Source organism: Narcine bancroftii, chromosome 14 (assembly GCF_036971445.1).
Source record: "Narcine bancroftii isolate sNarBan1 chromosome 14, sNarBan1.hap1, whole genome shotgun sequence".
Lineage (NCBI taxonomy): Eukaryota > Metazoa > Chordata > Chondrichthyes > Torpediniformes > Narcinidae > Narcine > Narcine bancroftii.
Window position 1 is genome coordinate 18,580,414 of NC_091482.1, and position 14,989 is coordinate 18,595,402.

At 40.7% G+C, this 14,989-nt stretch overlaps 2 protein-coding genes across 7 annotated transcripts in view; one reads left to right on the forward strand and one right to left on the reverse strand.

Annotated features, from left to right (window-relative positions):
* abhd15a (abhydrolase domain containing 15a) overlaps positions 1-11,148 on the reverse strand; it is a 32,175-nt gene extending 21,027 nt beyond the window's left edge. The window contains exon 1 of one of the 2 annotated variants that reach the window (XM_069910744.1): positions 9,907-11,148. In XM_069910744.1, coding sequence (XP_069766845.1) covers positions 9,907-10,365 — 459 coding nt within the window. In that variant the 5' untranslated portion in view covers positions 10,366-11,148. The remainder of the gene's footprint in view (positions 1-9,906) is intronic. The other variant, XM_069910743.1, reaches the window with a different exon arrangement.
* The window catches only part of appbp2 (amyloid beta precursor protein (cytoplasmic tail) binding protein 2), a 299,366-nt gene that overhangs the window by 112,320 nt on the left and 172,057 nt on the right, over positions 1-14,989 (forward strand). The gene's annotated exons all lie outside the window — the stretch shown is intronic.

The following is a 14,989-nucleotide window of genomic DNA, read 5'->3' on the forward strand; positions in this document are numbered from 1 at the left end:
GTCAACAGTCCTGGGGTAACAGAGATTCATTTAGTACCACCACTAGGTGGCAGAAGTGATATCCTTGCAGTTTGGCTCTCACATCATACATGCTTCAGAATCTCTATATTGCTGTTTCATCAAGGAATACTTGAAAGACTAAGTTAGTGTTCTTCTGTGTCTAGATACCACTCCCACTGCCTATTTGATAACTCTCTGCTGAGAATTTTGTTGCATATTTTTAAAAACAGAGAAAATTGGCAGTGCACATAGTGCAATGGTGGCATGTTTAGGGTAGTGGCTAGCACATGTTATTACCATGTCTGCGACCTGGATTCAAACCCGATGCTGACTGTAAAGAGATTTTACGTTTTCCCTGTGTCTACGTGGGTTTTCTCTGGATGCTCCAGTTTCCTCCAACATTCCAAAAATGTAAGGAGTTCATAGGTTAATTGGTCACATGGATATATTTGGGTGGTAGGGACTCATGGGGCAGAAGGGCTTGTTATCCATGATGTATCTCTAAATTTTTAAAATATATACAGACTCTCGTAAATAACTCAAGAAGTATTCTTTTTTCATCTGGCCATTTTTAAAAACACTGCTCCGTGTTCCCAGCCTTTGCCCCCATGTGTCATAGCATGTACACAAAGAAGTCCTGGAAACCCTCCTGCAATATCTCTCCTGACCACCAGTGGGCATAACTTAATTTTAATGGCACATTTCCCAAATATTTTTGTGGAGAAATAAAGCATTTACATTATTTAAGATACATTAGTAAAAAAAAGTGAACGTAATCTATTTATATTATATGTTATGCCCATTGCATGTATGATGTAATATATAGCAGTCGTGTGGCTGTGAATCAAGAATAAATAATTACATTTGTATAATCAGAATTTATTGTCACAAACAAGTCATGAAATTCGGTGTTTTGTGGCAGCCTCACAGTGCAAACATTCATATTATAACCATATTACAACATTACTAAAATTTTTTAAAATTAAATAGCAGTGCACGAAAAGTAAGACAGTGTATTTCGTTCATTAATATTCAGGAATCTGATGGCAGAGGGGAAGAACCCGTCCTTGTGCCGCTGAGAGCTCGTCTTTAGGCTTCTGCCGACAACTGTTGTGGTGTCTTTGGCAAACTTGTAGATAGCTTTGGAATTGTGCCTGGCCATAGTCATGGGTGTATAACGAGTAGAGCAGTGAGCTAAGCATGCATTCTTGTGGTGCACCTGGGTTGATGATCAGTGAGGAGGACATGTTTCCAATTCAGACTGACTGTAGTTTTCCGATGAGAAAGTCAAGGATCTAGTTGCAGAGGGGGCTACAGAGGCCTAGAGTTTGTAGCTTCTTGACCAGCACTGAGGGAATAATGGTATGAGCTGTAGTCAATGAAGACCAACCATATGTAGGAATTGCTGTTTTTGAAGTAATCCAGAGCTGAGTGGAGTGCCAGCAATAAGATTCAACAGTTAATTCAGACAATATTTAAATTAAAAATATAGATTTTAGCTTATATCTCTATATTTTTGATAAAATCCATTTGCCTTTATGATTTTATGTCTAATTGATTTGACTATTATTTATGCCTTCATCTAGAAGTGTAAACTTGCACATTAATTTCTGGAGAACTGAAAATACAATGCCAAATAACTTGAATATTCTATAAAACTGCCCCAATCTGAAAGTTCATTTAAAAAAAAACTACCTTTGCTACTTTAATATCTATTATTCAGGATATTGAAGTACACATTCAACTTGAAAGGAATTAGGTTTGACATCTGATAAAAGATAAAATAAATTGTATGCTGAAATAATAATTGAAAACTGACAGAAACCCCATTAGCATTTCAGATTGGTTTTAATAAAAATTCTGTTTCTTTCTTCACAGTTGAAATTTTACTTGTTATTTTCAACATTTTCTTTTCAGCTTGTTTTACTTATGCATTATATCAAAGTCACTTCATCCTTCCCCAAAGGATGTAATTGTGAATCAAATGTGTTTTTATATTGAGAATGAGTGATGATCTCTCTGAATTAGATTAAGATTATCTTAAAGGATTTTATGTGCAGACTTCCAAAGTATGCTAAGGATTAGAAGAGAGACTTCCATTAATTCATCATATTTTGTGGCCTCAGAGTGATTCAAAGCACTGATGGCTAATAAATTGTGCAGCACTGAATGTTTCAGTTCTGAAGCTTGGAATGAAGACGTGCACTTGTTTAAGGTAAGATTATTGAAATGTTCCTTTACAGATTGCACATAATGATCAGCATGAGCATTGGTAATCTTCTTTCACTTTTCCCAATGCTACTTGAACCAGTTGTTAATTGTTGGAATATAAGAAATCTCATTATCAAATCACACTTGGACCTCTGTGAATCAAAACATAGTACTCTGCAATAATTTAAATCATATTCATAAAACCAACTAGTTTGCCTTCCCTGAAAAACATTTGGCAATAGATTCTCCAACTTATCCAAGTTCAAGTTCACTATCATCCAGTGTTACAAGTATAACCTGACGAAACAGTGCTCTCTGGTCCTCAGTTCAAAAACATGCAAACACACATCCAGACATTCACTTGAGCCATATTGCAATGGTACACAAGTCTGGAACATACTGAAGGCCAGGTGCCCTGTCCTTGCACTTTCCAATGAATCCAGGAATGTTTCATAATTAACTGAGCCAAGGGAACAGAAATACTTTATATCTACTCCTCACTCTCAGTATTGCTCCAAGTATAAGGAGTTAGTACATTCTCCCCGTGACTGCATGGGTTTTTCCTGGGGACTTCAGTTTTCTCCCACTGTTTGAAACGTGTAGGTATAGGTTAATTGGGTATAAATTTGGCAGCACTGACTCGTGGGCCAAAATGGCCTATGTCTGAATTTTAAAAAATTAAATTTATAGGTTTGGCCCCATTCATTTAAGATATTTATAAAAATTTTAAAAGACATTGCCACCAAATACTGTCAGGCCAGCTGTCCATAGATTCTGCTGCCTGTGACCAGTTGCCATTCTGCGACTGACTCACTTTATGAAAGGACTGTGGCAGCATTGCCAGGAGCACATTAAGGGCTACCTAAGCCAAGAAAGATGAGTGGAATTAATGGCTATTGCAACCTGCATTGCTTAAAGACGAATGATTCATAAGTTACATTGTATTTATTTTATGGGAAATTGGTTAAGGTATAACTGCCTATATTTTTTGGAAGGTGTAAATATTGTCATATTCAATAGAAAATTCTGATAATGACAAATGTGAGCTGAACTTCAAATATTGAAAGGCATGGACAGGGTAGATGTAGAAATGTTGTTTCCCATGGTGGGAGAGTCTGTGACAAGAGGCCACAACTTTGGTATTGAAGGGTGTCTGCTTAGAACAGAAATGTAGAGCAATTTCTTCAGCCAGAGGGTGGTAAATCTGTGGAATTTGTTGCTACAGGTAGTTGAGGAGGCCACATAATTGGGTGTATTTAGGACAGAGATTGGTTCTTGATTATCCAGGGCATCAAAGGTTATGGGGAGAAGGCCAGGTAGTGGGGCTGTGTGAAAATGGATCAGCTGTTGATTGAATGGTGAGGCAGACTCGATGGGCTGAATAACCTATTTCTTCTCCTATGTCTTATGCTGTTATAACTTCCAAAAAAAAATACCAGTTCTATTCATTTTTTAATAGACTATGAATAGACTATTTCAGAGTTGACCACATTTCTATTGGTTTGGAGTCACATATTGAGCAGGGTGAGGATGCCAGATTTCCTCCTTGAAGTAGTTTAGTAGCTTGGACAGTGACTTTTAAAACAATCCAATAGATTTGTGCACATCTTTACTTAGACCGTTGTTACTTTTAAAAGTCCTGATTATGAATTCAAAATATTCTGCAGTTCTTATGTTGGAATTTTAAATGTGTGGCTCAGAGTTCTCGGTCTACTTATACCCGCCATAAATTATTCCTAAATGTGTAATCACAGGGCCTTAGAAGAGTCCTGTATGGTTTTTTTTTGTCACTAGTCTTTGTCCAAACTATGAATATAGCCAAAAATGGGAGTAGAACTGTCATCACTATTTTACATACCTTTAAGAAAGAAGTTTATTATTCTATTTGATCAGGGTCATAGGTTGATCTAGTTGAATATAGGAAGTTAATCCAAAATATTGCTCAAAAGGTTTGGTCCAATCAAACTTCACAAGACATTTAGGGAAGCAAATTGAGTGAGTAGAGGGAAGCTATTTTTTATATTTGTCCCATCTACAAATGTGGGAGGAACATAGACAAGCAATTAGAATCAAGCTTTTCAGACTAAATTTAGGAAATGCCTGCACAAACAGGATGTCTGGAACTCTCTTCTGCAAAGCAAAATTCTTCTTGGATCAGTTGTTAAATGTAAAGCTCAGATGAATTGTGTTTATTAACCAGAAGTTTTAATGTCAAAGGCCAGGACAAAGAGATATGTCACAGATCACCTATGATCTTCCCAAATGTTAAAACAAGCTCAGAGTATTATCAAATCAAGTCAAGTTTGTCATCTGATTGCAAAAGTACAGCATTTTCTGGTCCTCGGTGCATAACATGCAGACACACAACTAGACATAATACACATACAGACAAAGGGGGTGTTTCTACTGAGCTGGGAAAAGCGCGGTGATGCGAGGTAATGCGAGATGAAGCGCGGTGATGCGCGGTGACACCTCGAATCTGGCTGCACTGTAAACACATCCGGTTGTGGCCGATATGTGGTGATTCGAGGTGCTCCGGCGTCCTACTTTTGAGGTGGTCGATGCGGGGTGATGCGAGGGACGACCTCGCAGTGGAAACACCGCGGGTGACTCACCAGAAGTCGTGATTTTTCACCCGCGGTTTTCAATTGCTCATCGGACTTCCTGGTCACCTCGCATCGCCCTGCATCACCTCGCATTCCTCGCATCACGTCGCATCGCCCTGCATCACCGCGTATTCAATCGCTCGGTAGAAACAGTTCAGGTAGTCCAAAAATGCGCGGTGATGCGAGCGACAAAAAATCACGGTGATTCGAGGTGATGCGAGGTGTCCTTAGTATAAACACAGCTATAGAATACACATACACAATATACAAGTGAATAAATATTGTTTTGTGAATATGAGAATCTTGGATGGTTAATATGAGCAGTTCCTTTGGTCATTTAGCATTCTCACTCCCCATGGGGAAAAAACTATTCCTCAGCCTGATGGTATTGGCTCTGATACTCCTATAATTCTTTTCCAATGGAAGCAGCTAAAAGATGCTGTGTTGGGGGTGGAAGGGATCCTCAATGATTTAGCACACCCTCTTCAATTACATCATCAATGGGAGGGGTGGGTGGGGGGGGAGAGAGACTCCAGTGATCCTCTCTACTGCTCTTATGGCCCTGGGGATTGACCTCCAATCTATTTCTCTGCAGAAACTGTACCACACTGTGATGTAGCCGGCCAGGTCACTTTCAATAGAGCTCTTGCAGAAGGTTGAAATAATGGTGGCTGATAGCCTTGTCTTCTTCAGTCTTCTCAGGAAGTACTGTCACTTGAATGACTTCCTGACAAGTAAGGTGATGTTAAGTGTCCATGTTAGGTCACTAGATAACTCCAAGGAACTTGATGCTCTCCACTACAGAGCTGTTGATGAGTAGTGAAGGGTTGTCTTCCCAGGCCCCTCTGAAGTCCACAATCATCTCCTTTGTCTTGTCCAGGTTGTTACTCTTACACCATGTAACGAGATTTTCCACCTCTTCTCTTTAGTGCGACTCATCATTGTTGCTGATGAGGCCGACTAATTTTGTGTCATCTGCAAACTTGATGGAGCTGGATCTGGTGATGCAGTCATGGGTCAGTAGCATGAATAGGAGTGGGCTGAGCACCCAGCCCTGAAGTACACCATGAGGAAATCCATAATCCAGTTACAGAAAGGGGTATTGAGTCTCAGCAAGGACAGCTCCACCACCAGCATCTGCGGAATGATTGTATTAAATGCCAAGCTGAAGTCCTATTTTACAAAGGTATTCATTTGTGTTGAATGTTTTTAGCAAACAGGAAAAACCATTACTATTCAAACCTCTCTATGCTAACACGCATATGAACTGTGTAACTTCCATTCCCAAAACCAATGGTAAAAAGTGTCTCCAGAATTTACCATCCACAGGAAGCTCTGCAACAAACTGTCAGGGATTCTTCCACAGCACTTAAGAAAAGCTGACCCATTATCCAATAGAACTCTGTGTATATTTTTACCACATAATTGAAGCAGTTTTAAAAAGGATGGTTCACCAATTGCATCCTAATAGAATTATCCAGGGGATGAGTATTAAATACTAGCTTTGCCACTACTCCCCACATTGAGAAAAAATATTGAAAGAGAAACACAGCTATTATGGGGATCTATCGCCAGATGGAAACCAGGCAATTGTAATTTCTTCCCCATATTTATCAGTTCTCTTGAAGGCATTGGTATTTGATGTATTACAGTTCTGTGGTTTTGCCAACAATCTTGTATCTAAGAAGACCACTTTAATTGCCCAAGCTTAACAAGTCTCAGCAAACAATTAAGGATTAAGAGCTGAGCCAGGCTCTGTTCATATGTCCATTAACTCTCAGTAACAAATCAGATTGGGAAGTGTCTGCTTTCCCTTCTCATCCAGAGGCACTGAACCATAATCCTATTTTTTCAAGAAAAAAGGAGAGAGATATACATGGATACTTAATTTCCCAAATATGAATCATTCCGCGTTTTGTTTTTCTCACTTTGATCCATATCTTTGATTCTACTCATCAAAGGTAGATTCCGTTTAAAGAAGAATTGTTTTGTTTATAAGGAGGCTGAAGGACAGAAGATATGCTTTGCTTTACATAACATCTTCTGTATCCTCAGGATAATTTGAAGAGCTAATGCTTGATGCACTGAGTCTGGAAGGAAGATTTAGACTAATTTCACCAAAGATTATTGAGAAGATAAAGTTGACTTTGTCTTTCATGATAGATCGATAACACCACTTCTTCCCACAGAGAATAATCAGTACGAGGAATAGCTATTATTCATCATTTCTGCTCAAACCAGCACCGTGTTAGTTACTGAGAAAAGGAAAGAACTCAGGAAACACCCGTTTAAAAAGCAATCTGGCAATGATCAAATCATTTGTTCTCATAATTAAAAAAAAATTAAGTATACAGCACAGTAACAGACCATTTTGGCTCACAGGTCTGTGCTGCCCAATTTACACCCCATTAACCTACACCCCCCAATATGTTTTGAAGGGTGGGAGGAAACCGGAGCCTCCCAGGAAAAATTCACACAGACATGGGGAGAAAGTATAAACTCCTTACAGACAGGGCAGGATTAGAAACCTGGTTCAGTCCCAATCGCTGGCACTGAAAAGGTGTTGCGCTTGGATATGACCAACACAACAGGAGTAACTTTACCAGAAGGACAACAATGGTTCAATATGAGGCTCACCACCACCACAACAAAGGATTCACAAATGCCAGCAAAGTCCTCCTTCTCCCTAAAAGGAAAAGTATAAAAAAGTGCTCAAAACTTTTGAGAGAGTGCCGCAAAGATTCAATAGGATGTTTTCAGGACTTTAGGAACTGAGATAAAGGGACAGGTTAAAAAGATTAGGACTTTATTCTGAAGAGTGTCTAAGAATGAGGGGAAATTTGATAAAGGTAAACAAAATTATGAGGGGTATAGATAGAATAAATGCAAGTAGGCTTTTTCCACTGAGAATAAATGAGATACAAATCAGAGGACATGGGTTATAAGTGAAAGGGGAAAAGTTTAGGGGAAACTTCTTCAAACAGAGAGTAATGGGAGTGTGGGACAAGCTGCCAGCTGAGGTGGTGAATGCGGGCTCAATGTTAAACTTTAAGAAAAATTTGGTCAAGTACATGGATGGGAGGGCTGAGGACTGGGTGCAGGTCAATGGGACCAAGTGGAATAAGAGTTTGGTACAGATTAGAAGGGCCGAAGGCCCTGTTTTCAGTGCTGTAATGTTCAATGGTTCGATGTTCAATGGTTTTGATTTGTCTGTTCAAGTTGGCATGATGTTTTATGCCTTAACCATAATATCATGGAGAATACCAGTTCTAACTTGAGCTCTTGATCACAAAATTTGGTCTGCATGGGCTCACTGATTGGATGGTTAATTCTGACAGGGAGCAGGAAGTTGTATTGCTCGGCAAGGAAGCAAGCCATTCCTCAGGTTAATTTTTTTTGCGGGCAGAAGATCTTGCTGACGTTGGCATAGGTTTGTTTGCTGTTAGCTATTAGTGGTTTTGATGAGAAATGTTCCAGTTTCTAGATTTTAAAACAAGTCCCATACATCGGAAAGTAGCAAATGTAAACTGCACAATTTTAAGAAAGGAAAGTGCAGGGAAAATTCTGGAATCTATTGCAATGCAAATGTAACAAAGAGTTCAAAGAGTACTGGATTGGGCAGAGTTAACGCCATTTATGGAAGAGAAGTCACGTTTGACAGCTATTCTGTGGTTCTGAAATAAAAGATCATCCACAATCATATTGAATACAATTACCAGTGATTACCATCTGATTACCAAAAAGAGGTGATTCTGCCTCGCCTGCAGGACAAAGTATCTCAGGGTTGTATGTAATGTCATGTATTGTCAAGTTCCCCCAGACAAGCTGTCCTTAGCACATTCGATGGTGAAACAAACTGGGAGCAGTTTTTAAAGGTCGTCCGCCTCAAACTTGACTCGGGGAATCATGGATTTTGCAGTTTGGCTCGCTGGTCCAGCATTGATGTCTAACCCTCAGTGCTCACGCTGCATGGTGGTCGTGGGTCGGGAACCGCGTCATTTTTGACCTTGACGTCTCAGCCTGTCAATATTTTTACACTGTTGGAATGATTGGTGGATTGCAAGTTTGGGATGAAGATGTTACCTCATGCACAGCAAACTTGTGTTACAGTAGAATTGAATAGCGCCGATATAAAGACCCAGCTTTAAAATGCGAAAACGAAATAATTTTGGTTGGATTTTCTCGTGTGAGAAGTCGGAGCTCTCACACAATTACCGACTGAACCAAACATCAACGCAAAAGTACCTTCAAGCTCTAAATGTTGTTGCAGACTTTAGTGTTTGAATCAATGTGAAGCTACCTTTGTTTTGAGTTTGTTAAACTTAACTTTGTTTTAGGCTTTCGAATTGGATATGATCAGCTTCTTTTCAACAAATGCACTATTAAATCCTATTTCTCAACTCGGGAACATCAGAATTTACGGGATCAGATTACAGGGCAGAACGGAACGGCCGTTTGATTGAAACAGGCTTCCTCGTCACTGGTGAATAGACACCCCTCCCCAAAAACTTCAAAGCAAGGTCCACAGGGCAGGCGAGGCTTTGCAAAGAATCCACAGTGGAGCTCGCTGCGGTCTACAGACGGGTGAAGATGTTTCGTGCGATTCGAAGTCAACCATTTGGAGATTTACAGAGCTCGCAACGAGCACCCAGCCCATCGCAACTCGCGCCCAGTCCATCGCAACTCGCGCCCAGCCCATCGCAACTCGCGTCCAGCGCATCGCAACACGAGGCCACCCTCGTCTCCACAGCGGGCTCTTTCTCTCTCTCACACACACACTCTGCACGATAGGAAGCTCTTCGGCCCAGCACTCGAGTGCTTGCTATCTTCCCACAGTCCTAAAGCACAATGCTGGAGAAACTCAGCAGGTCAAACTGTGTGCTTAATTTAGGAAAAATAAAGATAAATAATCAACATTTCGGACTTGAGCTCTTCGTTAGCCTTTGCTACATATTTTGTTTGACGACATACGACCTGCTGAGTTTCACCACCATCGTGTTTTACTTCAATCACAGCGCCAGAGTCTTGTGTTGTGCTCTTTATCTGTGTTTGGGGTAGTTCAGGCATGGCATTGGAACGCGGGTCTCACCTTGATCACATTCCCGGTGACTTTCCCGAAGGAGTTGGGAATGATGAGGACGATGGGTGCCGGAGAGTTGCTGGAGGCTCTCCTCCTGCTGCCGGCGGCCGAAACAGCCCAGTCCAGAGCCACCAGACCCTCGTCGGACAACTGCAGGTAATCCCGGGTAAAGTGCACCGCCGAGCGCGGGGGCCAGATCCCATTCCACAGCGTCTGCAGGTGAGGAAGCTTCCTCCAGATCCACAGCGTTTGGGATTCCACGCTGACGGTCAGACAGGTTTTGAGCAGGTACTTGGCCAGGGCCGAGGGTTTGCAGATCAGCTTCGGGGCATCGTTGCTCCCATCGTCCCGCTGCCATCGGCTTGCCCACTCGAATCGCTCTTTGAAACTCTGGCCGAAATACAATCTCGCCAACAGGCCGAGAACGGCCAGAGAGACTATGCAAATTGCAGGTGCCCACAGAAGCATCGCAAAACACCCAGGTTCCTCTCAAACATATAAACAGGCTCAGTTAGTCTCTTCCCTCTGCACGGGTAAGAACCATTAAGATGAACAGCGGCTGCTCAAGCTCCGGATATCAGATGACATATATCTCTTTAGTGAGAACCGTTTGCAAAATACATCTAAGCTGCTCAAAGACCACAGACTGTGAAAAGCCAAACCACTTTTTTTGCACGAAGAACCAGAGAAGTTGCCGCGTTTGCACTGTTTCCCTGTTCGATTCCGAATCCGATGGGAACCTGATGCCACATCAAACAAATGCTCGACGGCTGGTTCACACTCACGGTTCCCAAGACTGTGGCCAGTGCATACAACGACATGCACACATCGTTCCATGTGAGAGTCCGATTTGCAAGAGTGGCTGTCCCTGTTGGCTGCTTCACATCACTTACCCTGAACAGGTTCCCATTTGCAAACTAGCTTAGGTCCGGCTATTTGTTGACATCGCCGATGCTCTGCAAACATTCGCCCTCCTCCCGACTGCCAGTTGCGTGGGAAAGTGCAGCTCTTGACTCGACACGGTGGCTCACATCTCAAGAGGTTTAGAAAGTCGAGGACAATGGAAGGGGTCGTGGGAGGGGGAGAGTGGTTTTGTTAGAAAGGTAATGTTAAAAGTTAAACTTGAGAATGGGGAAATGTTCATGGAATACATCTTCACAAATCTGCTACCGTGTCTAAAAGAAGATGTTACATCAAGACCTTTTGGAGTTAGACCCGTGACTATTTGCTTATTTGCAATAGTTTCCTTTTTCTCAACTTGTAAGGTATTGCCGTGATTTCAGTCGCTTTTATCCCAGGACCACGAACATTAAAGTATTGGGAAGGGTGTTTGGTTTTTTTTTAATGTGACTTTTTTTTACAGTGCCAAGATAACCGGATATAAATATATCCAGAGATACAAACAGATGTGGGAAAATAACTTGACTTGGAAACTGCCTGGTTATCGTGTGGGTGATACATAAACGCTTGTGCAACACACAAATATGTTGGGAATACTCAGTAGGTCACGTCGCATCGATGGGAAGTAAAGAGCAACCGACGGTCCGAAAAGTTGGTTACTCGGTGGATGCTGAGTTTCTCCAGCGCGTTTGTGTCTTGCACTCAACCCCAGCATCTGCAAATTTTCGTCTTTAATTCTGTGTAAACACATGTAGTTTATGTACTGTAGGCAAGGTTCAGAGTGAAGTTGAGCACACCCTCTCCTTCCCTTTGAACTACATTTTCCAATCCATGTACTTTCTTTTCCCCAAACTAAAAACATCTGGATTTTGAGGGTTCCCTCACTTCAAGTTCACAATATTGAAAGGAGCCTTTTAATGCTCCCTATTTCTGCCCCTCCTCTTTGCATTTCCTTCTATCTTAGCATGTCAATTTGTTGTGATTTACTGCACACCTATAAATACTGCGTTTGCTAGAAATCCAGTGTCAAAAGATTAATGTTATAAGATGAATTTTCATTAAAACTGGCCTCCTGACCATTTCCAATGTTTCTATTTTTATGTCCTATTGCATGTATTTGATATAACATAACATAACAATTACAGCACGGAAACAGGCCATTAGGCCCTTCTAGTCCGCACCGAACCAAACACCCCTTTCTAGTCCCACCTCCCTGCACAATGCCCATAACCCTCCATCTTCTTCTCATCCATAGACCTGTCCAACCTTTTCTTAAATAATACAATTGACTCCACCGCCACTATTTCTCCCGGAAGCTCATTCCACACGGCTACCACTCTCTGAGTAAAGAAGTTCCCCCTCATGTTACCTCTAAACCTCTGCCCCTTAATTCTTAACTCATGTCCTCTTGTTTTAATCTTTCCTCCTCTTAACGGAAATAGTCTATCCACATCCACTCTGTCTATGCCTTTCATAATCTTAAATACTCTATCAAATCCCCTCTCAACCTTCTATGCTCCAAAGAATAAAGACCTAATCTGTCCAATCTCTCCCTATACTCTAGATGCTTAAACCCAGGTAACATTCTGGTAAACCTTCTCTGCACTCTCTCCACTCTGTTTATATCCTTCCTATAATTAGGCGACCAGAATATCCTTGACAATAACAGGTGGATGTGATCTCCAACTTTTGCACCCTCAATGTGAAAGACTTTCATGATCACATGTCTATGGAGGAGCAAATGAAGCTGACACAAGTAAGTAATTATGTGCCACAACCAACTCCCATGGAAAATAGAACAGGTTCTCCAGTGACTTCTTTACCATTGATCCACAATCCTGATTCTAATCTGTTTCATTCTTGCAACACTCAAGCTGTTGCCTGGTTGTACACTTTACTCATTTATTCAATGCTTCTCATCCCCTTTACACTAGGATATTACCATTGTTAGTCTACCTCACTATCTATTCCCTTCACTCTCCACCCAATAGACCATTGCCCCCTTGAAACTTTGTACTCATTGCCCCTTCTAGTTGAACCACAACTGCAGTCTTGCACCCAGTTCTGCTCAGCACATTTTAGGAAGAGTGTGAAGGCCCTAGAGAGGGAGCAGAAAAAAGTTTGCGAGAATCCAATTCCAGGATTGAGTTTTTTTTAAATCTCCAAGGTTACAATGAAAAAGCTGGAGTTGTTCCATATAAAAACATAAGAAAGAGGAGCAGCAGTAAGCTATCCAGCCCATCAAGCCTGCTCTGGAATGCTCTGCCATTCCATAAGATTATAGCTGATCCTTGAAACAAATATGGTTGAGAGGACATTTCCAAGAAGTGAACAAGATCATGCTAAGTTTAGATAGCAGTACATGAGGGAAGCATATATATTTATTGTCAATCCCTAATTGCCCAAGCAGTGAAGAGGAACTTTAAATTAACCATGTTAATTCAAGTTCAAGTTTGTTTATCATCTGATTGCACATTTACAACCCGATGAAACAGCGTTCTCTGGTCCTTGGTGCAAAACATGCAAAACACAACCAGACATAACACACATGCGACAAGCAATACCTATGCAGAACAAATATACATAAAAATAAGTAACTATTGTTTTATAAATAGTATAGTCTCAGATGGTTCATGTAAGAGGTTCTTTTGCCCATTTAGTATTCTCACTGCTCAAGGGAAGAAGCTGTTTCTCAGCCTCGTGGTGCTGGCTCTGATACTCCAGTATCTCTTTTCTGAAAGATGCTGTGTGCGGAGCAGTCGGGGTCCTTAACGATTTTGTGTGTCCTCTTCAGACAATGATCCAGGTAGATCACATTGATGGTGGGGAGGGGGAGGGGGTGGGCGGAGAGGTGGAGGGAGACCCCAGTGATCCTCTCTGCCTCTCTTATGGTCCTTTTCAGGGGTGGGAAACCTTTTTGTTAAAACTCACATTCCACCTTAAATATTCCCTATGCCATAAGTGTTCTGTGATGAGTTAGGATTGTTTATTGTGGTATGTGAATCAGAAGGGAAGGTTGAGAATCACTGCTCTAGATCCAATTATTACTGAAATATTTTGCTTGAGAAGAATTGTCATTGGCCCATTTCCTTTGGAGTTATGAAACCGTGCACATAACGAGTCAATGAAGTATGATTAAAACAGTGGTTCTCAAACCTTTTTCTTTCCACTCACCCTAAGCAATCCCTTACTAATCACAGAGCACTTATAGCTAGAAAAAGGTTGCCCACCCATGGTCCAGTGAATTGAGCTCTAATCCATTTCTTTATAGCTACCATATGGGCCAGATCAGGTAAAGATGGCAAAATTAATCTCAGAAGGGCATGTTTTTTTTATGACAATGCAATCATTTTAAGGTAACGATAAACAAGAATACCTGTAATTCTAGATTCTAGTTGCCATTGGGGGAAATGTATCAATGATCCACAAATCTGTCTGATAGTCCAATAGCTTAAATACTATGTGATCTACATCTTCAAGGATAAGAAATCACAGAATAAAATTCTGGATTAAACAATGCAAGGAGTTATGAAGAAAAACATTTATTTTCAGAGAGTAGTAATGATCTAGAATACAATGCCTGTAGAAGCAGAATAAATTTGTGCCTTCAAAGATGAATTGAGTAGCCATTCAAACAAGTAATTTGCAGAAATGGAGTACAACGGGCAGTGGGATTTGATGAAATTGCTCATTAAATGAAATGGACCATTTTATCTCTTTCTATGCTTTAACAATTCTATAATTCCTCATAGTTTCTGAATCATTAAGATGGTTTGAAAGGTTCTTTATAGAAAAAAGATGATCAATGCTATATTTATGTGACAAGAATAGAATCACAAAAATGTATAGAAAGGAAAAGTACATAAAAAAATAATAAAATCTGTCATTTCAACAAAAAGACGGTGGAGGGAATGAAGGTTGAGGATAGGAAATAAAAAGTAAGTGAGACCTTTGTTTCTTTTTCTATCTTTGACTGCGAGCATATCAAAGCAGTAAATATATTGGCCACAAGTAAATATTGCAGGAGTGTTTTCAGTGTCAATACACTTGTTTCTAAATACGAGAATATTATAAACTTTGATTTTATAAATCTTGTTGCTATTCACAGCTGAATTTGGATGATCAATGGCTATTGTTTGAGATTAATTCATAACCATAGATTCATGAGAACAACACAGTACAGAAAACAGGC